This window comes from Culex quinquefasciatus, chromosome 3, assembly GCF_015732765.1.
Source record: "Culex quinquefasciatus strain JHB chromosome 3, VPISU_Cqui_1.0_pri_paternal, whole genome shotgun sequence".
Classification (NCBI taxonomy): domain Eukaryota; kingdom Metazoa; phylum Arthropoda; class Insecta; order Diptera; family Culicidae; genus Culex; species Culex quinquefasciatus.
The window spans coordinates 192,102,722-192,127,453 of record NC_051863.1 but is presented as its reverse complement, the minus strand read 5'-3'; the positions used below and the strand labels follow the sequence as shown (position 1 = coordinate 192,127,453).

Here is a 24,732-nt window from a genome sequence, read left to right as displayed (position 1 = left end):
TAACGTATCTTGTTATTGAAATGCCCTCTTTTTTGTTATCTGAATTCGAAGGTTATTTTGTAACCACCCGCAAACTCTGTTCCCTGTTGAATTAATCAGCTGTTACGAGGTAGTCCTCATTTCAGCTTAGGGTAAACACTTCTCACAAATAATGCTTAAATAACAAAATAAATTAAATTAAATTAAATTAAATTAAATTAAATTGAAAAGATGAATGAAACCACTAATTCAATAAGACTTAAGAGATCAGATTCAGGGAATATAAAGTTTTCCACAAAAAATGTATAGATTTCCATCGACGTCCTAACAAGCTCAACACAGTTTCAAAGTTTCCATTGCCGTTTGACTTGTAAATCAGCAAAAATATAAACGATACTTGACTCGGAACCCCCCAACAAGCAATCCCACCCCTGAAACATATTCGTCATATTCAATCGAAAGTTTTTTCCCCACCCTCAATTTCCCCACACTCCTCCTCCTTCGGAAAAAGCTGTCGAGACACGTCGCTAAACTGGAACGGATATGTGTCATATAGTTGTCGTCCTCGTGCAGTTAGTTAGTTAGTTTGCTCAAGATAAGGCCCAGACGACGACGACGACGTCGGAAGCGAAACAGAGAAGCTATGATTTTCAGGCGGCGCCCCCTTTTTTTGCATGCATGCAAATGGCATATTACATGAGCATCATCCCACTTTCTGGGGGAGGAGGGGGAAAAGTTTGGAGTTTTCCAAGTGACACGGCCTGAGGGTAAAAGTTTCAGCTGTGATACGGGAGGCATGTCTAAATGATTTGGCTCGGAGGTGATGGATTGGAAGAGGGGGGCAGAATCATCCGGCATAAATAGACCGAATGCTCTGGAAGTTGGAAACAGTTTACTGCTGGATGTCAGATTGATGTTTTGGAAGAAACTGCCTAAAGGGTGAGATTTTGATTCTAGAAAATTTCAACCAATTTCTAGTAGACATAAAATGAATTCAAGGTAGCACTTCAAACTCACTCCAAGAGCACCTTAACTGATGGCAACATTACGTAAACACCATAAATGAAACAGCAAATGAGTTTATGTTACGAATACAGCTTCTCCGAGCTCCCCAAGCTCAGCTCATCATCGCATCACTTGCCAGGGTATCACAAGGTCTCGTATCGTCCGCCCTAAAGCCGTTCTAATTTCTTCTAATAGCCTGTAGTCGATATTTAATTACTTACTCGGCTCTTATCTAATGCCATTGTAAAACATTACTGCATCATGTTCGCAAGCAGCAGCAGCATCATCCACCCTCTAGCAGGAAGACGATCTCCGCCTCCGTTTGGTCGGAAGCCGGCGACACAGATTTACCGAGCCCGATAAGCAGTTATTAGCAATTTGAAGACAAACAGCAATTTCATTTCCTCACAGAATTTCCCCCCCAGTGCCCCTCTGCGAAAAGCCCAGGGATCGCAAACTTTTGCCGGGGAAGTTTGACTGTCGATGTAGAATCTAACCTCCTCTTCTCGGATTTTGCAGTACGGGGTTGGGTTTTGGGCTGTGGAATGGGTGGACAAGCACCGGATTATCATCACCCATTGGGGGGAGGTCAGGAGGACGGGTTCGGTACACCTCACGGGGCCTCCAACGATGAAAAGTTTACGCTTCCTAGCTTGTTCCGCTTGTAGTTGATAACAAATCTGGGACGGAAAGCTGTGCAGAGAGTGTCTCAAAACATTTAAAATCAACGCAAAAAATTAAACTATAAAAATTCGAGTAACTGTTTCAAAATTTTCTGGAACCTTGTGTTGTTATATGTTTTCTTTATTTTTCTAATGATATTTTTAAAGACTTTTGAATGTTGACTCAATTATCCGAAGCCTCAATTTTTTATGTTTTTATGTTCAAAAAATAATATTTTGAATTAAATTAAAAGAAAAAAAGATTTTCAAATTAAAGACTGATTCTAAAAGTTTGAAACAAAATAGAAATATCTGTATCTTCAAGAATTCTGATATGATTTATTTATATGATCGACAAAGTTGTAATATTTTGGGTGGAAAGTAATAACTTCATTTCATCATCGACAGTTTCGTTTCCAAAATTCATATTTTTTTAATTCATGAGGACATAAAAAGCATCATTTACGCCATAGTGCAATAGTGGGTTAGGCGCCAAAAAAGGCATTTTAAATTTACTACCCTTTAATGACAATTATTTCAAAGATACAACATCTTGCCAATTAAAATAACTTAATGACTTTGGCAACAATTGGTTCATTTTTAATTTAAAATATGACATTTTTGTGAATTTTCAAGTTTTATAACATTTGCATCTATTTTTAACGCAAAACTTCAAAGTTTTGTAAAATAATCTGATCTCTTCAATAAAAATAACTTCATAAATTAATTGCGAATCAAAAATTACCAAAATAAAATAAGAAATTCTAGAGAAACTTTGTTGTCCGGGAAAAGGGTTTCTGATATACAGCATGTTGACAATTATTTCCAAAATAAATATTTTTGCATCAATTTGATTTGTAGCTAACCTCGACAGTTATGGAATCTTTTTTCAATGAAAAATATGACAGATTTGTGAACAATATGATTTCATGAATTATTGCTTGGATTTTTAATGGTTTAAACTGCATTTTTGTTTATTTTCTGATATTTTCAATACAATACCATTAAACAATAAGGCTGAGATGTCCAAAATTAGTGTTAAACGGAGCACATCATTCTGAGCTATTGCAACATAATTTTAGTATCAAACATTATGTCTTCTTCAAAACTATGGAAATTTTCTATATAATTTTTGATTCATCCCCTAAAGTACTGTTTTCAACACAATTTTCAACAAAGTATAACTATTTTTACAATCAAATTGTTGCAGGATTGGATCCGTAAGTTTGATGTTTTTGGATAAGAAGACAACAACTTCCTTGGTTGTTGTGCACCCTTTAACCATTTTAAAAATGAGTTTAAAAAAACAGAATAATTCAACAAAAAAAGAAATTCTAGGGAATTAACACTTTTGACATCTAATTAAAAAAAGGTTTTTGTTTGAATTTTTCGTAACTTATCGATTAAGGTGTAATATAAAAATGTGACTTGTCATATTTTAAGTATTTTTTTTAAACTATTTTTATTATTTCTGAGGTCGTTTTTTGAATAAAAAATTGATAAGGCTGGGGTAGGCCAGACAATGTCTTTGAACGTTTTCTTTAGATTTTTTTTCTCAAAAATGTGAAAAATAATTTCGATAAAAAATTATATGTTTAAGTCCAGGGTGACTTTGACTGTGTTTCTTGAAAATGTCAGCCTAAATATTAGCAAATTTAAAGCATTGGTAATAAATTCTCAATATTTGCTAATAAACTTGTTCTACTGAAGTGCTCATAAATTGGATGATATATATTTTATTCTGTTTCAATAGCACTCAAAACATGTAACTAAGAGACGTTTTTTAACTGTTCTTAGTTTAGAATCGTCAACTACAGTGCTTTTGTTTCTGATTGTAACTAATTTCAATTAGGAAAAAATATTACACTTTAAGAGTATTTTAACTGCACTATTTTTAAATTCTTTCATTGTAGTAAACTAATTTTAAACCATTTTCAAAATGCTTAAAAATTAGTGGTTTGGTTCCATACCATTGCGTTGGTATTTTATTCGTATTTTTCAAATTGCCCAGGCTACCAATGCCAACCCTGTTTACGATCAATATTGCACATAAAATCTACATATTTTTAAACTGCAACGCAGAAAAGTGAATGGAAAAATTGTTTTCATTTGATTTAATTTATATTTATATTGAAACCACTAAAAAAAAATTCTGTGTGTTAATTTTGGCTGTATTCCAAAATTTAGATACATAACTCGATTACCCGAAGACCTCGGAAAAATTTTACTTCGGATAATCAAATCACGAAAAAAAATAATTTTCAATTGTCTAATTTTTGACTATCGAGCTTAGGTATGACCCCTTTACTAAGCTTAAGTTTTTTTTAGAATTTTTAAATCCAAGATGGCGGCAAAAATGGCGGTGATGAAATATTGAAAAACATGCATTTTTTATTTGGCTATCAACAGCTCAAATTGGACTAAAATGGGGTCAGAGAACTCGAATTTTATGTTAAGGGGTTACATACATGTAAATCGTCAAAAATGTCAGAGGTTGGTATGTGTACACATTTAATTTTTTTAAAATCTTTTTGCTGGGCATTTAAATATACATTTTGATCTATTAACAAAATAAATATGAAGATATTTGGATGTACCATTGCCGAGATATAGCTATTTTTAGTTAGCAGTTTCAAAAACGGGTGCCACGATATCACAACACTGCTTTGACCAAATTTGCCCAAAATTTTGGTGAAGACTCCTTAAATCAATCCTGTGTGCATAACGAAGGCCGATTTAAAAAAGTTTATTTTAAAAAAAGATAAAAATATTTTTTTATGTTTTTCATATAGAAAATCGTCAGTTTTAGATTTTTGTATTTTTTAAAAAAGCAAATTTTAAAATCGGGCTTCGTCATGCACACGGGATATGATATTTCAGCCGATTTGGTCCATCCCATCTCGAGATATCGTGGCACCCGTGAATCAACTTGGTGTTTAGAGAAAAACGTTCACAAAGTTTGACAGTTCGCATGGCAAAAATGTGAACTTGAATCTTATCTTACTTAGTTCAGTCACGAAATATCTTCATGAAACTATCAGGAGTGATTGAAAATCATTTTTTTAGTGAATTATTGAATTTTCAGAAATTTGATTTTTTTTAATTTTTTACATGTATGTAATGAAACCCCTTAAAAACAAGAAAATCAAAAAAATAGCAATTTTTTTTGTTCGTGATTCGATTATTCGAAGTCCAACACAAACCATCGCATACTTGAACTTCGGATAATCGAGGCTTCGAATAATCGAGTCTGGACTGTAATTCGATTTTATCAGTGCATAACATGATGGAAAAAATCTCTTCAAACGTATTTTTTAAAACATAAAAAAATTTTACTGAAGATTACAAGTTTACTATTTATCCTCGTTAAAATCAATAAACTTGTAAAGTAAGTTGCAAAATGGCACCCACCGCCAACGTTTCTTCCGTATTTCAAAACCCCATCCCGAACCTTCCACCAAAACCCAAGCACCTCCGGACAAGATAGGAAAATTTAATTTGATCCGTAATTACACAGCTATTGCCAGCTTCTGATACGGTGTTGTTGTTCCACCCCCATCCCGTCTCATCGCCAGCAGCACCTGCTCTTCATCCCACGAAACCACGTGGAAAACTTGCAAAATCTCCATCCGTTCTTGCGAGTTGGTTCCTCGAAGCCGGCCATAACGGCAAAAGACAAACAAGAATTTAGTCCCCATCGTGTCCTGGTTCGTCGTCAGCGATTGTAGGTCCTGGCTGGGTCTCCCTTGGTTTCGGATCAGATATGCTTCGGGTTGCAACTTTTAGTGAGATGGGGAGGAGGGAGAGATGTTTACCCTTTTAAAACGTGGCAGCTAGCAGCAGCTACTAACTAGGGAAGATCCAGAGCTTGGGAAAAGTTTCTCCCAAATGATCTCATCGTCGTTGCTCGTTATCAATTATCCTTAAGGTGTTTGTTGTGATCCTTCCGGGTGGCCAACCCATGCCTGTTTTTCGAAGCTCGTCGAATCAATATGCATCCCACTTCCGTTTCCATGGTCCTGGTCCGTCTTCATCCCACCATCGATAACGATTATTTGCCAATATCATGCTTCCATAAATTGCGACACAATCTACTCGATCAGATCTTTGTGTTCAGCTCTCTGCTCTGCTTTTCAGGCACCGGTTTTCGCTTGCAAACTTTGCCCGGGGCCACCTCGTTAGTCTCGTTACTAATTATACACGATACTTGCGTTACCATTGGATTAAAACTTAATCTGGGGTGGTCTTAATGGTCGCTTGGGGAGCTTCACTGGGAATGGATTTTTTTTTGTTACTGTGCTCTCTAGCCTGCACCACGTTATTAAAATTCTTGGCTGAGCCAAAAGAAAAAGTTTTTTTTTTTTGTGTGTGGCCAAACCGATCTTTTCCGGATCTGGAATGTCTTTGTTGGCACTTTGCGGAATTTCGTGAATGCGAAGAAACTTTTGTGCAGTAAGCGGCCGAAAACAATGTCATTAAAGAACCAAGCGTTTAGTTGGCCTAATGGGATCGCAAAGAAAATGTGGGAAAAAGTACTTGAAGCTTGAAAAAGGAGCTTTGCAAATAGGATGAAATTAGGCAATGCAAAGAATGTAATGGTTTGGGAAACATCCACGGACTAGAGACGATTGTATTTGGTCAGCAATCATATTTTTTACGAGGTAAGTTCAAATTGAGCTAGGCTAAACTAAACTAACTTAGAAATAAAATAATTAAGTATATATATTACATTGAGTTACGTGTTTGTATTGAAATCATTGATCATCTAAATTTTGTTTTGAATTGATTATAAAATGTCAAAGTTAGATGAAGTTTTGGTTACTTGAATGACTCTTTTGAGAACATTCAGTACTGACTTGAAATTTATTGTTTATTTTTAAGCTTAAACAATTGCTTTCCACATAGATAGAAACATAGAAGAACAACAATGTTATCGACTTTGAAAAAAAATGCAGCGAAATCGAGAATTTTTTTTGACGATTTTGGAAACATTTCCATGTTGTCGAATTCGACAACACAGAGTTAACGGATTTTTCTTTCAGGATTAATATCTGTACATACAAATTGGAAGAGACTGTAACTTTTATGCGAACATTATTGACATAGATACAAATTTAAAAAAAAGCTTAATCGCCCAATAAATCTATATTCTTAAAAAATAACTTTTATTGAATTAGGATACAAAATTACCACTTCAAATTTTCGGAAAACAATATTTAAAAATGTTTTTTATTGTAGGATTAAAGTTTTTATTTCACATCTATGCTTTTTAATCTTGTCATTCGGAAAATTGTTGAACTAAAACAATTTTCCGAATAATATAATGAAAATTAGGGAAATTAATCTTAATCCATCATTGGGTTCTAAATCGCCTCTAAAAATAAAATTTTAAACATTCTAAATTTAAGTTTCTCTTCTAAAATTGTAGATAGGGAAGTTTGATATGTTTTATGTAAAGCCGTTGCAAATTAATAACTGCCCCAAAAATCTGAGGGCAGAAAAAATGTGTATGCAATTTGCAGAAAATGTGAAAAACAAACATTAACAGAATTTATGACAGTTAAAAATGAAAAAATAAAACTCAAATAATATCAAAACAAACATAAACTTAAACAAGGTAATGCAAATTGTATTGTATACAAAAAAAACATAAAGAGAAGTAATGTTTTTCGTAGAACCAAACTTGCTCAAAACGTCCTCCTAAACACGAGAAGAATAAAAAAATTAAAAAATTATTGGGCAATGGAGGGTTGGCGACACTTTTAAATTTGAACATAAAATATGATATTTCAAGCATAATTTAAAAAAAATATAAAAAGTATCTTTAAACTTTGTGGGGGCCTTCCCTATGACCAAATAAGCTATTTTGAGTCATTGGTTCGCCCACACAAGTCTCCATACAATTTTGGCTGCTGCCCATACAAAAATGGTATGTAAATATTCAAACAGCTGTAACTTTTGAGTGAATTTTCTGATCAATTTGGTGTCTTCGGCAAAGTTGTAGGTATTTTTGAGGACTTTTGAGAAAAAAATAGGTACATGGAAAAAATTTCTTTTTTTCCAAAAAAATCAACTTTTTTCACTAAAACTCAATTTCCCAAAATACGTATATTTTGATTTTCGAGATTTTTTGATATGTTTTAGGGGACAAAAATCCGCAACTTTTGAGCCATAGAGAAACATGGTCAAAAAATCTGCCGCCAAGTTATGAATTTTTGAAAAAATAGTGATTTTTGGAAAAAATCGAAGTTTCATGCAAAAACAAGTTTAACATTATTTTTTAATGCAAAATTGAATTTGCAATCGAAAAGTACTATACAATTTTTTGATAAAGGGCTCCGTTTTCAAGATATAGCCACCGAAAGTTTGATTTTAGCGAAATATTTGCAGTTTTTCAATTTTTAAAAATAGTGACCATAAGTGACCATTTCTAAAAATATTTTTTTGAAAAGTTCAGAAAATTTGCTATAAAATTGTCTAATAGACATTGAAGATTGGACCTCGGGTTTCTGAGATAGAGCCGCCTTAAAAAAAGAAACACGAAAATTGAAGTTTTCTTAATCTCACCAAAATAACCCACCATTTTCTAATGACGATATCTCAGCAACAAATGGTCCGATTATCAATGTTAATACAAGAAACATTCGTGAAATTTTTTTTTGCCATGGTGAAAAATTTTGTCAAAAAACGTAATTTTTCGGACCACCCTTTTTTGGATAGAACCACCCTAATCGCCAAACAAAAATATTCAGGTCCTAATATTTTGACCTAGGCTCAAATTTGCCAAAACAGACAACTTTTGATCTGGAACCTGCTGGTTTGACGTGGAATCACAGAATTGTTTTCCTTGAAATTGGATCAAATATTTGACTTGTCAAAATAAAGACCATTTCTCCAACAAATGATACATTTCAGAGTTTCATTTCATAAATTAACAAACAATACACATTGACACTGTCTAAAAATGTGTTCACCTTTTATTCACATCTTCCAGCATAGTTTCCTCAACTCGACCTCAAAAAGAGTAAGCTTGGCTTAATCCCGTCACACAAAGTGCAACAATGAGTATCAAACCAACACCTCCACAACCACTTCCATCACCGCGCGACAACAACAGTTGAGGTTATGCATTTTCTACAAACACAAACAAAGACACACACCAGCAGGGACCAAGTACACAAACAGGAAGAAACAAAATTAACGAAAATGAATGTTCCCTCGGGAGGACAGGATAGAAAGAGCGCGCATTCAAAAGGCGCCAGTGTGTGTGTGTGTGTGTGCAAGAAGCAAAGTCGAGGGAAAGCGGCAACTTTCCTTCATTATGGCAGCGCAAACAAACTATGCTTTGAGCGCTGGGAAAACTGTTGGTGTAGCGAGGGGTTCAGTGGAATGTGCCTCTTCCACTATTTTTTAAATGGTTAATCGAAACACTTGCTTAAAAAGTGTTCTGTTATCAAACATGTTGATTTGAGCTTTCGAAAAAAAATAAACTCATTATTTATAGAAATGTGTTGCTTTAAATTAAGGTGTATTGTTAGATAAGATGAGTTTTCCTGGGAAAAGAGCAATTGCATACACCTCCCCCTCCCAAAATCCCAGCATCAAGCTATTAAAAAGCGCGCCAGTTGCTCGAAATGTTCATCCGGCTGGCCACCAACGATATGAGGAAAATCCCGGAAAAAAAGCACAGAAAAAAACATCACTTGGACAGGAACGCCAAGCCAAGCCAGAGCCAGAGAGCAATAAGGCCAACATAAAATTCCCATAAATCAGCTTTTAATTAAGTTAGTTAGTAGCGTTTCAAATATTTACAGCAGGGTGCTTAAGGGGTTGGGGCAGTGGAGACAATGAAGAAGGAGGGGGAGAATCAGGGCAGTTACTGTGGAAATTGGGTTGAGCATGTTTTCGTGCAACTCTGGGCTTCAAGGGATTTAATTTTTTTTGTTCCATCTCCGAGAAAATAAACACCCTCTAGGCGGAAACTATGCAGAGTTTGGCGAGGGTTTCTCCTAGCATGGAGCTGGCAACTTACACTGGACTTTGATGGAGAGTGAGCTTTTACAGAAGGTTTTTGCCCCAAAGGTTGCTAGGAAGGTGGTTTTCAATTACGAAGGAATCTGGCAGAAGCGCTGCTGAATTTCATGTGAGGACAATCTTCTTCAGAGCTTTGATTTGGAACTTTTGTTACAAAACATTGCATTTGTACCAGTTTCAATAACTTCGGAAAGTTTTGTAGAATTGAGTGAGGGTCAAATTTCAAATTAAATTTATTTTAGACATTCCTAAAATTGATTCGGGATAAATTTGGATTGTAAAAATCTGCACATTTTAATTAAACAAATTTCTTCGCATAAGAAACTTTTTTTAAATAAGTTTTAAGATAAAACAAATTCACCTATTTAAAAAGATCATTGGTAATATTTTTTTCGAAAAGACATTGTAAACAAATGCATGATAGCGTAATACCTCATATTTGATAATAAACTATTAAACTATAATATTATATATTTTCTATTGTGTATACGTTGATTTGATGAAAAAAAACAAAGGAAACAATTTGTTAGTCTATGGAAAGTTTGCACAATTATTGAAAAATGGTCAATTATTTCAATATGATGGTAAGGCTTGAAGCTATCAGAAAAAAATTAAGGCCAAACAAAGTAAAATAGATTGAATAGATCTTGTTAGTCAAATTATTATGTAAATGATGGGTTTTGTTTGTTTAATTTGTTTCTTAAATTAATTTTATCATCACATTTTTGTACAAAAACCTTATATTTATAGTAAAGATAAGCATTAAATATTTTACCGTGATGCACAATTAGATAAAAATTTAAAACTTACCATACAGCAATTCCCCACGAAAACAGCATGATTCGAAAAAAAACGTTCTCCGATCGGGCTCAAAATTTTTCTGGTGGTTCCTTGGCCAAAATAATTAGACCCGTATTTTTCTGTATGGCCAATAGGGTGGCCTACGCCGTGTTAGGGTGGTCAGAAAAATTGCTATTTTCGTCATTTTTCGCAAAAAAACAGTTTTAAAAAAAATCATGTCTCCGCACCATTTAATCCGATTTTAGCTGTATTAGACGCAAAAAAGGTGATTAGTTTGGCTCTTTGGGAAAAATAGAAAGAAGTTTAAAAAATCTAGATTAAAATTTGAAAAGGTCGTATGAAAACTAAAAATGCTGTTTTGAAGGTCTCGGGACCAAAGAGCCTGTGTCTGAAAATATTTTACCTGATTTTTTTACGATTTAAAAAAAATAAAAACTAGAGTTTTCAACGTGCTACGCGCAAAAATGGGAAAATGACGAAAACGGCAAAAAATTGACTTTTTCCGAATCTTGCTGTTTTCGTGGAAAATTGCTGCATACATTATTCGACAAACAAAAAATAAAATTGACTGCAAATTACAAAATAAGGCAAAATACGAAATCGACTGATTCACGATATTTTAATTTCTGTCGATTTTTTTCAGTTTTGCCGTTTTGTTTGTGGGGGCCCTTCACCCTATGACCAAAGAAGCACTTTACTTTCATTCATGTTATCCAAAACAAGTCTCCATACAATTTTGGCAGCTATCTTTACAGAATTCGATATTGGGTACAGTTTTAGTGAAAATTAAAAAATCTGTTTATCACATTCAATTTGAGTTTCTGTATCTTAGAAACGACAAACATAATCTTCAATGTTTTGAAAAAATCATAAAGATTTTTTTCAGTTTTTTGAACAAAATATTTTCAGAAATTGGCAAAATAATCAATAATATAGGGGAGAGTGGGGAGACTTGATCCCCTTTTTTTGTATCGCACATAACTCTGTCAATTTCTCACAAAACTATGAACTTTTTGCATGAATTGAAAGCATAAACCATTCAACTATGTTTGGCTGATAAGGGTATTTCATCAGAAAAACTCTTCGAATTATGCCAAGTGTTTTAAAAAAAATATTTTAAACCGGCATTTTCAAAATGTTGGGGGTAATTTGATCCCCCTTTCAACATGTTGAAGAAATCTTAAGCAAAATGTTTCTTATTCATCCAAACTTTTAATTTTCTATAAGTTACAGCAATTTCACATTAAACATGTACGTTTGTGTTTAAAATATAACAAGTTTAGTATGCAAAATATTTAAAAACTTAAAATTTTATTTTTTAGACAAAAATTGGCCATGTTTTCAAAAGCTGGTAACTTTTGTTTACAAAACATTTGAAAAATGGTTCAAACTGCAGTAAGTTATGTACAACTATACTAAAGGAAACTATGTACAAAAACCCAGCCCAATTATGTAATCTTGAGGCTGATTCCAGTGACTGTAAAAATGCAGGGATCAAGTCTCCCTAAACGCACTTTTTTAAGCAATTGGTTGTAAAAATAGTATGACGATAAATTTAACGTCAAATTCGTAAGGGTTTTGGAGTTGATAAGTTTATCAAACAATGTACAGTATGTAAAAAAAGTATTTACACCCCTTGAGCACTATGCACATTTTGTGATGAAACATGTAAAGAATTTAAAGTTTGACAGGAACCTAGTACTACGTTTTGTTCAGAAACTCATGCCAAACATTTTGCTACAAACAGCTCATGAAAAGATGATTTCTATAAAAGTTATATAACAAATACTATTACGAAAATAAAAAGGTGCAAAAAAGTTTGTACACCTTTCGAAAAATTAACATAAATAATGTTATTTGTTGACAAATCACCATAAATCCAGTCTCCCAACTCCAAATAGGCATCCTTGACTGATTAAAAATGATTTGGATTGAATATAAAGTTTACTAACAACTTAGTATAAAAGTTTATATAACTCTGGAAATTCTATATAAAACTTATCTAAACTTAATTTTGCAAACTTTTAATTCAACTAAATGTCAATATATTACCATAGAATTGCTAAATAAACATTTTGGAGTGGGTATAACACCGTTTTGGGGGTATTTGTATCGATAGAATAGATTTTTCGTTGGAATTTCGTACCAACCCGGTATTACGTCGTCGGAAAATCCGCCGGCATTCGAACCGGTCCACAATTCTTAAGTCAACCTATGTGGCATCGAAAAGTGCATAAAATTTCCGATCTTTTGATACCCATACATCTAGGTTTTCTATAAAACTCACGTTTTTAAATACCTGGGCAAAAAGTAAGTTTGATCCACGAGAACAAAAATTACGAAATTCCATACATTTTTGGCAGATTGCTCAAACAAAACCATAACAACGTTTTTACCTAGGTATTTAAAATCGTGGGTTTTATAGAAAACCTAGATGTATGGGTATCAAAAGATCGGAAATTTTATGCACTTTTCGATGCCACATAGGTTGACTTAAGAATTGTGGACCGGTTCGAATGCCGGCGGATTTTCCGACGACGTAATACCGGGTTGGTACGAAATTCCAACGAAAAATCTATTCTATCGATACAAATACCCCCAAAACGGTGTTATACCCACTCCAAAATGTTTATTTAGCAATTATATGGTAATATATTGACATTTAGTTGAATTAAAAGTTTGCAAAATTAAGTTTAGATAAGTTTTATATAAAATTTCCAGAGTTATATAAACTTTTATACTAAGTTGTTAGTAAACTTTATATTCAATCCAAATTATTTTATAAATCAGTCAAGGATGCCTATTTGAAGTTGGGAGACTGGATTTATGGTGATTTGTCAACAAATAACATTATTTATGTTAATTTTTCGAAAGGTGTACAAACTTTTTTGCACCTTTTTAGTTTCGTAATAGTATTTGTTATATAACTTTTTATAGAAATCATCTTTTCATGAGCTTTTTGTAGCAAAATGTCTGGCATGAGTTTCTGAACAAAACGTAGTACTAGGTTTCTGTCAACATTAAATTGTTTAGATGTTTCATCACAATATGTGCATAGTGCCCAAGGGGTGTAAATACTTTTTTTACATACTGTACATATAAAAAATTTTTTTTGAATAATTTTTTAAGTTTTCTATGCATATCAAAAAAAAATGATTTCTTGGAAGTTTTTTGCAGCTCGTTTTAGAAAAATGTTTGTAACTCAATCTAAACATTTTTTAATTTTTTTCTTTGTTTTCTACAATGAATTTTAGTTAATTTTGCACAACTTTCTAGAATAAAGCTAATTGTTTTACCCACATGCTGACGAGATACAGGCTTGGGATCAAGTGTCCCCGGAGATCAAGTCTCTCTACTCTCCCCTATATTAATCCAAATTTTTTAAACAGTGGCTTTAATTTGAAAACGGTGTACCATTGGATTGCAAATTCTTCAAAAATTACAAAAAAAAATCATTTGAAAAAAGTTGTTTTGCCTGAAATCCGATTTCTTCCAAAAAATACTATTCCTAAAAGTCTTAACCCGCGTTATTTTTTTTTTTTTTTTTTTGTTTGCGAAACGTCTTCATGACTCAAGAAAAATCATTTTTAGACCCCCAAAACACAGAAAGAAATAAAAAAATTATTGATACGGATTTTGAAAATTAAATTTTTAGTGATAAATAAATAATCAAAGAAGAGGGTAATGCCATTTTTTAGCGAAGACTCCGAATCGACCAGAAAATTTCTTCATAAGGCCTTCGAAAATTGAATAACCCTTTCAGTATAGATTGCAGCAAAAATCGTATGGAACCTGTTTGGGAAAACCAATAAAATGATGCAAAATGCTTCTTTGATTATATAAGCCTCCCTTAAAAGTTTTAGCCAAATCAAGAAAAGCAAATGAAATTCAATTTCGGGTTTCGCGGAGAATGGCTCAAAAATAAATCAAACAAATAATAATGGTTAAAATCAATACTAAAAATGAAAAATCAGACCAAAACAAATCTAGAAGAAAAGATTAATATTAAAAAATCAAGAACAATAAAAATAAAGTTTTAATCTAGTCTAAGTTGGTCAAAATTACGAAAAAACGAAACTATTGGCACTACGCCCCCCGGGGCATGGCCTTCCTCTAACGTGGGATTTCTGCTCCAGCGCCTCTGACGAGACAGGAGAAACCGGGACCGACGTTTTACTTCACCATCCGATAGAAGCTCAGTGGATAAGGCGGGAATCGAACCCGCGTCTCATAGTATCATCGGGATCGGCAGCCGAAGCCGCTACCCCTGCGCCACGAGACCCACAAATGGTCAAAATTACATCCCAAACTAATTGAAACAAAAAATGTGCAGAAGAGGAATTAACTTTGACAATCTTAGGATTATGAAAATAGAAAAAAAAAATTCGACATTCCCTGAATATTTCTGGCTGAAATTAAGAACTTTGAAGAGTGTACTATTTCCTACAAAAGAAGCTTTGACCACAAATGACTGACTGAAGACTGGCATTGAAGTATAATTTTCAAGCTATTTCTTGCGCCAAACTCCCTCAACGTGTGGTCTACATTTTCTAGCATTTTTGTGATGATGGCTGATGAAAAAGACGGAAATGACAGAAGCGCCGTCAGTAATCTACTGGAAATACACCTTTTTCATTATCTCCCCGCTCTCTGCTACTTTTCATCGTTCAGAAGCTTAGCTGGTTCGTGCTGCTGAATGGAGGTGTCTCCCCATTGATAAGGACTCTGACGCGCGCACGGTGGTCTAGTCCTGGTGGGTTGTCCCATCACCGAACGGACGGTTTATCCGTGTCATTGCTCAAAGAGAGAGAGAGGGGGAGCTTTACACACCGGATGGTGTCTCCTCTCGGTCACTAATGTTGGGGTTTCTATGTCAACGCTGTTGCCTGGAAACTGTGATGTGAAAATCTTGTCATTGTTTGATCTTTGTTGACACAGTTTTTTGTTACTCAGTCTAAAGTTTAAAAAAAATTTAATAAAACTTAACACAAATTTTATTTAAGAATATATAGAATAAAAAATATAATTGACATATTTTTCCAACCATGAGAATTAAAACAAAAAAAGAATAACACCGTGAACGCAGATGTCAATTTGGTTCTGATCCCTGTTGAAATGTAAGACACCAACAAAGAAAAAGACTTTTTAGTACGGATATCCTGAAAATGAATGTCTTTACACGGATAGGATAGCACCTGAAGTGAATCCTCTTTCCTTCCCATTTTTTGCCAACTATTGTCTTCCGGAGTCCCTTGGAGAACGCTACTCGGCAGCGTCCGTAATTGAGTCTGGTTCCGTAATTAGAAAACGTCTCCAGCAGAGCCAGCATTTTGACACCTTGCAGATGGCTAGGCTACAAGGGATGCCACTGCAGTGGAAAGGCTGTAAATTAGATTTCTACGTGCCGAGGCACCAAAAATCCACCTCGGCCGGGCCTTCATTACCATAATTTCAATTCGGCTGTCCAGCAACCCGCCGGAACCGCACACACGTCCGGAATTACTGCAAACCACGGTGGTGGTCAGCCCCGGTGCACAATTCGCGAGGAAATAAAATTTTTCCAGTTTTTGTGGTTTCGTGATACATATCTGCATCACAGTTTTTTTTTTCGTTATGCTTGAGCGCTAGGAACAAGAAATAACCACTTGGGATATCACCTGGAAAGGGTTGGGGGGTGGCCACAAAAACAGGTATGCTAGCCAGAACGAGGCAAAATTTGCGCGCCAGAATTGCAAACCGGTGCGAAGCAGTAATAACAACCACAGAAGTAGTTTCGGAGTTTGGTGGTGGGATGTGGACAGGGATTCCAATGACGTTTGATGATATTTTTTGTAAGGAGTTTATATTTTGAGATAAGTACAATCTCAACAACAGTCTCTATTTTTTTTACGAAAATCAAATTTTATGTTCCGTAAAGACAAAAAAATATAATAAATTGAGACTGCTGTACATTTTCAGCAGAATAAAATCCTCATCATAACTTGTCTAATGACTAATGCTTAAATTGAATTATTTCAACAAAAAGCTGCTTTTTGCACTAACTTCAAAACAACATTGTGATATGTTGACAAAAACCACAAATAAAACTTGTATTTTATGAAATAATTATAAATTCATTATTCAAGGAAAAATATTGCATTCAAAAACACACAAATTCGAGACAGAGGCTTGAAAATTCACTAAACCGACTAGAATTATTTATCTGAGGTTTCTGGAACAAAGCTTTATTTTCAAACCAATGGAGAAACTTTTAACCTAAATTTCAAATTTTCGTTTTAAAAATATAACCGTAATAATCCTTCACAATCTTCAAAAAAAATAAAAGTTCGCTAGACACTTACATTTTATTAAATTTTGAATTTTGTGTTATTTTGATTGTGGTGAAACTTTGTCCACGCAAAATGCATCATACGTTACAAATTTGGTAGCTATTTATCCAGAGAGACTATTTAAATTTTCAAAAAATCTGTATCTTTTAATCAATATGGTGTCTTCTGCAAAAAAAAGTTATTTAGGAAAAATAAACATTTTTTATTTATTCATTTATTTATCACTGATAGCAGCTATGGAAGATTCTTCATCAGAACAAACGCATATCAAGAGAACAAAAAATTGGTGCAGAAAGTTAAGTGAAAGGAAATTCAGAAAATCATCATCTGGATTTTTCGACAGAACATCAATTTCACTTCTGCACTTTTAGGTATAACGTAACATGTCAAAAAAGGACCTGTTATTTTTCGTAGATGAACAATGTAAACAAAATGAAATAAATTAATTAAATAAAAAGTAATAATGAGATTCACAAAAATCTTCTACTGATAGATTTTCATCGAAAAGTTCCGGAGCGATTTTCTTTTGCGTGTTTCACCTACTCTCTCATTTGTGAGAGTAAAAAGATCACAAAAGAACAAGATATTTTTTGCGATCATTCCATCCCTGACTAAAAGTTGTCCACGTGGTTTGTGGATGGTCCCTTATAAATATTTCAAAAAGGATAAGTTTCGGAAAATCTTCAACACAAACTTTTATTTCTTTTTATTTGCAGTTCCGTCGTGAAACTATTTACTTTGCCTGTCACCCTCGAACGATGAAACGGCCTTCTTTTCTCTACTTAAAATAACAGCATCAAAAAGTTATACTTTAATTTTGTTTTAATTTCTATCAAAATTTGCAATCATAATTCACTTAACAATTAATTTTGAAAGAATGCGCAGTTTCGATGAAACTGAGCAATTCTCTACCAAAACCGGAAATGGATTTTATTTGTATTTTTTGATTTGGATCAAATTTTGTGGGGGCCTTCCCTATGACCAAATAAGCTATTTTGGGGCATTGGTTCACCCATACAAGTCTCCATACAATTTTGGCTGCTGTCCATACAAAAATGGTATGTAAATATTCAACAACACTAACTTTTGAGTGAATTTTCTGATCAATTTGGTGTCTTCGGCACAGTTGTAGATATTATTGAGGACTTTTGAGGAAAAAAAATAGGTACACGGAAAAAAAATTGCAGATTTTTTATCAACTTTTTTTTCACTAAAACTCAATTTCCCAAAATACGTATTTTTTGATATTCGAGATTTTTTGATATGTTTTAGGGGACAAAAATCCGCAACTTTTGAGCCATAGAGAAACATGGTCAAAAAATCTGCCGCCGAGTTATGAATTTTTGAAAAAATAATGATTTTTGGAAAAAAATCGAAGTTTCATGCAAAAACAAGTTTGACATAATTTTTTAATGCAAAATTGAATTTGCAATCGAAAAGTACTTTACAGATTTTTTGATAAAGGGCTCCGTTTTCAAGATATTTTTAAAGCAAGACCAACATTCTAAATGGGCGTTATATTCATTGTTTGGCCCTTTTAAAATGTTAGTCTTGATTTAATTTTTTTCAAAATATTTTTTTCGAAAAGATCGAAAAATTTCACGATTGTTTAGATATCTTCAATTTTCGTGTTTCTTATTCTTAATGCGGCTCTATCTCAGCAACCCGAGGTCCAATCTTCAATGACTCTTAGACAATTTTATAGCAAATTTTCTAAACTTTTCAAAAAAAAAAATGTTTAGAAATGATCACTCATGGTCACTATTTTTGAAAATCGAAAAACAGCAAATATTTCGCAAAAATCAAACTTTCGGTGGCTATATCTTGAAAACGGAGCCCTTTATCAAAAAATCTGTAAAGTACTTTTCGATTGAAAATTCAATTTTGCATTAAAAAATAATGTCAAATTTGTTTTTGCATATAACTTCGATTTTTTCCAAAAATCACTATTTTTTCAAAAATTCATAACTCGGCGGCAGATTTTTTGACCATGTTTCTCTATAGCTCAAAAGTTGCGGATTTTTATCCCCTAAAACATATCAAAAAATCTCGAAAATAAAAAAATACGTATTTTGGGAAATTGAGTTTTAGTGAAAAAAAAGTTGATTAAAAAACCTGCAATTTTTTTCTTCCGTGTACCTATTTTTTCTCAAAAGTCCTCAACAATACCTACAACTTTGTCGAAGACACCAAATTGATCAGAAAATTCATTAAAAAGTTACAGCTGTTTGAATATTTACATACCATTTTTGTGTGGACAGCAGCCAAAATTGTATGGAGACTTGTATGGGTGAACCAATGACGCAAAATAGCTTATTTGGTCATAGGGAAGGCCCCCATCAAAGTTTAAGTCAAATAAAAAAATACAAAAAATAAAAATGGTCGAAATCGGCCGATTTCGTAGAGAGTTGCTCAACTGTCATTTGGTTCTAACATTTAATTTTTACTTTTGCATTTAAAAAACTATGAAAAAAGCAAAAAACAATCTTTTTGAAATGAGTATTTCCAGTGTCATCAATTAATCCTCATTTTTAAACTGTTGATATCTAAAAAAGATATTTAATGTTCAAGAGTGTTATTTTCTGCTCTTGTCAGTTTAATGTTTTAAATTATGCCTAACATTTAAATTGATCTTTAATCGACTGTTTTGTTTTTGCTTTTTCAATGCCAGGCTCGAAGTAGAAAAATCGTTTTATAAAAGAGACAAAAAATCACACAATTTCAAACGATAAAATTCACTAGAACTTCAACATTAAATAAACATTCCCATTTTGAATGCCTATTATAAAAAAAAATCAAAATGTTTCAAAAAGTGTGAACAAATTTTATTTCCATCCCTGCTGGCACCGCACATCTCGATGCTCTGCTTTATTCCCCCAGCATTCGCGAGATTGTTTTCCCCTCGCGACCAGAAAACAACTTGTACGTGAAAATATGCGAGTACTTTCCACCCGAAATTCCCAACTCTTGACCAACGAAACCTCCAAGCCAGCGTCCGGCACATTTGCGCTGGCCACACCAACGGCCCGAGGCCATCGCCGGCCACAGACTGCAGCAGCAGCAAACTCGCGCTTCACCGGCCAACAATGATGAACTATTGCTCGCTCGCGTGTGTGGTCTCTCCCTTTGCGAGGAAAAAACATGAATTCCTTCCCTCTCCCCGGAGGCAGTCCTAGAAGTTGCATGCAGGCAAATTCGAGGCACGTCCCAGACAACGACTCGGGATGACCCCTCCTGGAAGGACTGCATCAACAACCCGGCCGAGAGGAGAGGATGGGGTTGGGAGCCACGGGATCGGTTTCACAGTTTCACGATTCCTGGCCCAATCATTTATTTATGTATTCATATCCGGACGCGAGAAATATGCTGAATATGGCCAAAAATACAAGGTCTGCTTGCTGGCCCAGGGACACTGCACCAAAGCTGGAATGATGCAGTGTGGCCAGATTTAATCTTGTTGTGCCCCGGTCGGTTCGTATGATTTGCGAACCTGGTCGGAGCTGGTTGGTTGGTTAGTTACCTGCTGGTCATTTCCGGAGTCATTGAGTTTGGCCCCCGCGAAGCCACGGTGGAAATTGCAGAACGTAAATAAGCGCGGTTTTGTGATACACCGAGATGCGCGGAATCAATTTAGCGGCCAATTTAATGGAGAGAAATTTCTATTTCTGCCGTGGACTCGTGGAAATGTGATATAAAGGTTTCGTATGTTTGAAGGTGTACTAGCTATTACTACCTACTGCACTAATCAGATAGAGCCTCAATATCAACATTTTAGGCATCTCAAAATATTTGGAAATTTGACGATTTTTTTAAATTATTCCAAACATTTCTCAAGGATTTAAATCAGTGTTCTTTGGAGTTTTGCTTGAGTTGATTTTTTATTTCGAAGGCATTATTTTTGTTTTGTTGAAGATCCGAAAATTTTACAATGGTTTCTTTTTTATTTTACTGATTGGATAACATTTACATTCCAACGCCCAAGGCTCCAAAAACGGTTACTTGGAACGGTAACTTCAACTCAATAGTTCTCAGTGATTTGTTAGGATGTCTAGATGATCTTAAAATTTTGCAGAACTTGATACGAACAAATCTGTAATTTCTGCGAACAAATACATCGTTCCCAAAAAAAACCACAGAGGCAGTCGTTTTCAAAAAGTTGGAACGATGTTTTCGATCGCAGAAATTACAGATTTGTTCGAATCAAATTCTGCAAAATTTTAAGATCATCTAGACATTCTTACAAATTACTGGAAACAAGAATCGTCCCGATTGGTTGAGAAACGCCCGAGAACCAGCGAGTTGAAGTAACCGTTCCACCTTTTTTGGGAGGCTTGGGCGCCCGTGTAAGTTGGACATCCGTTGGGCGTTCCAGTGTTAAGGAAAACTCTTGAATTTTTATGTGTCTTAGTCAAATATTATCCCATTCTAGAACAAAACTTCATGATGAAAAGCTATTCTTTTTTACAGCTCAAAATATGATCTTTTATGACAAATGAAAAATTGAAAATCAAGAAATTTAAGAATTTTATATTTTATTGGCTTACTCCAACAAGTTTAGGTCAAATATTTAAAAAAAAGCTATTAAATCATCAAATTTAACAGAGAGTTTCTCCTTTGAATTATATCATGTGAAAAATCTATAATATTTATCTATGCATTTAATTCAGAATATGTTTTCCATTTGTATATTTTTCTAGAATTTTCAATTTTATTTTTCAAAATTGTTTTTTTTTTATTTGGAGGAAACTTTGTCCATGTTTTTTTTTAAACCATTTGTATCATTAGCTATACAACAGTACAAGTATTTATACAATTTTGGAAGTCATGAAAAAATGGCAATATTCAAATATTCGAATATTCTAAAATCCGTATCTTGAGAAGGAAAATACTCCTTTTATGATTGATCTGGGCATTTCAAGTAGAAACACGGAAAAAATATTTCCCGATATTTTTATTTCAAAACAAATAAAGTTTAATTTTCTTTTTTTCGAGAAATCATAAACAGCATCTTTTGACATTTTATTAGTTTTTTGTTAATAATTTTTGAAGGACAGCTTTTCCATCACCAAACTGCAAAAAAGTTAACGACTTTTGAACATTTTAACGTAAAAATTCCTGAAAACTAAAAAAAACGAATCTGCAAAGAAATTTTCGATTAAAATATTGATTTTGCATTTGCAAACAAATTTTATAATTTTTTTTTTTAATTTTTTTTTTACTCGATCGCAGTAGATTTCAAATTTCATCCTCTAAATGTGTAATTTTACATCAGAATCTGGTGAAACTTTCATAAGTTTTTACAAATTTTTTAGGTAAATGTACACAGAATAAAAGTCATGGTAATATTGCATCTGGAAAGGGGTACATTTTTTTATGTCGGAAAAAATGTGTAATTTTACCTCTGAAAATGTGTAATTTTACCACTATTCTGGTGAAGCTTTTTCAGTCTGAATTGAGGTAAAATAACATCATATAAGAGGTAATAATCAACCTTCTAAAATAACACCTTCCAAATTTACATAATTTTTTGCTGTGTACTTTAAAAATAGGTTTTGTTCAACCAACCAAATTTTCATGTTAAAAAATCAATTATTAAGTAGGGCGTCCAATTCTCCTGGGTTCAGAATTTCCCGGGAAACGGGAAAATATTTTTTGAATTCCGGGAATTCCCGAGATCCCGGGAAACTTTTGAAACAGTCATAAATTCTACGTTTTTCATTATACTTGTTATGTTTGCAAGCTTAAAATCATATGATAACAATTTGCAATTGCATTAAATGGTGATAGTCTACGCTTCAATCAAAACAAGGACAGCAGTTTATGATAACTTAAAAGAAATTTTAAAATGATTTTTTTCTCTTTGGTGTGCCTTGGATTTTTAATGAACCACAATTTTTCAATCCAATATGATTTTAATTAAATATGCTTCTTATATTTGCTAAAAAAATCTTGAAAATAAAAAAAACGACATTACATAAAACCTTCCAGTCCAAAATCCCGAAAAATTTGCCTGAGGAATTTCCGGGTTGGACGCACTATTTTTTACAGTTTATTGTTCCTGAAAAGTTCAACCACAACCTAGAACTACAAAATCGGTCAGAAAATTCCTTATCGAGTTACATCTTAGCACAAACCCTCCGAAAGGTTCAGTTTTGAAAGGTTGAAAATCGGATGGAGATTAAATTGGATTTTCATGTATTTTTTCTCAAATCTATGAAGTAAAAGCGACATTCCAAAGAAAGCGATAAAAGTTTCACCAGATCATTGTGTATGATTTCACATTTTTGAAAGGAATCCGTTGTGCAAAACAAATCTGTAGTTAAAAATCATTTTCTGTTGAATTCAACTTTTTTAACTATTTTTATAAATACTTAAAAAATTAAATACTCAATTTTAAAAACCTCATTTGTAAGTCATTTTGCTGTTTTTTTTTTGTTTTTTTTTTATCAAAAAAATTTAATGAGAATAAATTTCTTTCGTTCATTTGTTAAAGTTGTTTTATATTCCAAAAAGTTCAATCTGATAAATAAAAATGATTAAGAATTACTGAAATAGCGTTACAATTTGGAATGTTATATACATAAAGATAAAACTTCATATAAAATAAAATAAGTTTGGTGAACATTTTTATTTTCAAGTTTCAAGGTAATCCTAAACTTCTCGGAAAAGGTCACCAGCAGCACCTGTCTTCTGTAAGTTTTACATCCCCACGTTTAGAAACGCACAAAAGAATCCCTCCCAACAGATATGGGAATTTTGTCCTTTCCCCAAAGGACCTAGTTCATCCGCGTTGTACTACTTCAATTTCAAGTTCCCATATTCCTTTTGTTTTCCCTGCCTGATGGACGGGACGGGACGTTGAAGAGTTGATGAGCTTCCCAGAACGTCAGCATTGCAGCAGCACCCCGGCCGTTCTTTGTCTATTCGCCCCAGAACACAAAACCCAACTCGGCCCCGTGGAAAATGTGAGTAAAATTACCTTGACAGATGCTGTCACCGTGGCCGTTTCGCTGTAGTAGAGCTGATGGCCGGACGCCTTGCCGCACCAGGACCCACCGGTGAACGGACGACCCAGTTCGCTGAGCTGAAAATGGATGAAGTAGAGGATGAGAGAGGGGAGTTAGCTTCATTGATTGTGCTGTGAGGGGGGAGGGGGGGGGGTAGGAGGGGGGCAGTTTTCCTAGAGTTTTCCGGGAGTTTAAATTTGGTCACAGGTAAACGACATAAATCAATATTGCGTCCGTCAACGCGGACTCGCAATATAAAAGTTAGACTAATGCGGTTGTTGATCTTGAGAGCGTTGAAACAGAGTGATAAAAATTATGGTAATAGGATGGAAAATATTTTAATATCGGCTTTGCGACCTACTTAGCTAATAAACATTTCAACCATTAAAATCCGAAACACCTTGATTCTTGGACTCTTAGACTCTTGAACTCATGGACTCATGGACTCTTGGACTCTTGGACTCTTGAACTCATGGACTTTTGGACTCTCGGACTCTAGAAATTTTGGACTCTTGGACTTTTGAACTCTTCTTCCAAAACTGGACAGCGTTGTCCGTGAGAATAATGGCCTGGAGTCGAGAGAACAGTGGTACTATTCACGAACACAGAGAACACAGCTCGAGTTGGGCAAAAGAATTATTCCCTCGAGGTTCATTTGCTAAAAAAGTTCATCCGTCAAAACAAAAAAAAAAACAAAAAGTGTTGACTACGAGATTCGAGCCAGAAACCTTTGTCAAACTAACCCAATGACTTAACTGCCTCTGCCACCACAGCTTGGTAGCTAAGGGGAGGTCAGATGTCGATGTATGACACTTGTTGGAGATTTTTTGTATCAATTAACAAATGAACACATTTGTTTTGATGGTGTGAGTTGGTAGCATTATTCTATCGATTTTTGCTTTAAGCCCTCAATAA

General features: G+C 34.0%; 1 protein-coding gene across 2 annotated transcripts in view; it reads right to left on the bottom strand.

The window, feature by feature from the left end:
* The window catches only part of LOC6031035, a 260,819-nt gene that overhangs the window by 81,155 nt on the left and 154,932 nt on the right, over window positions 1-24,732 (bottom strand). For both annotated transcript variants that reach the window (XM_038261456.1, XM_001841835.2), the window contains exon 7: window positions 23,790-23,894. In XM_038261456.1, coding sequence (XP_038117384.1) covers window positions 23,790-23,894 — 105 coding nt within the window. The remainder of the gene's footprint in view (window positions 1-23,789; window positions 23,895-24,732) is intronic.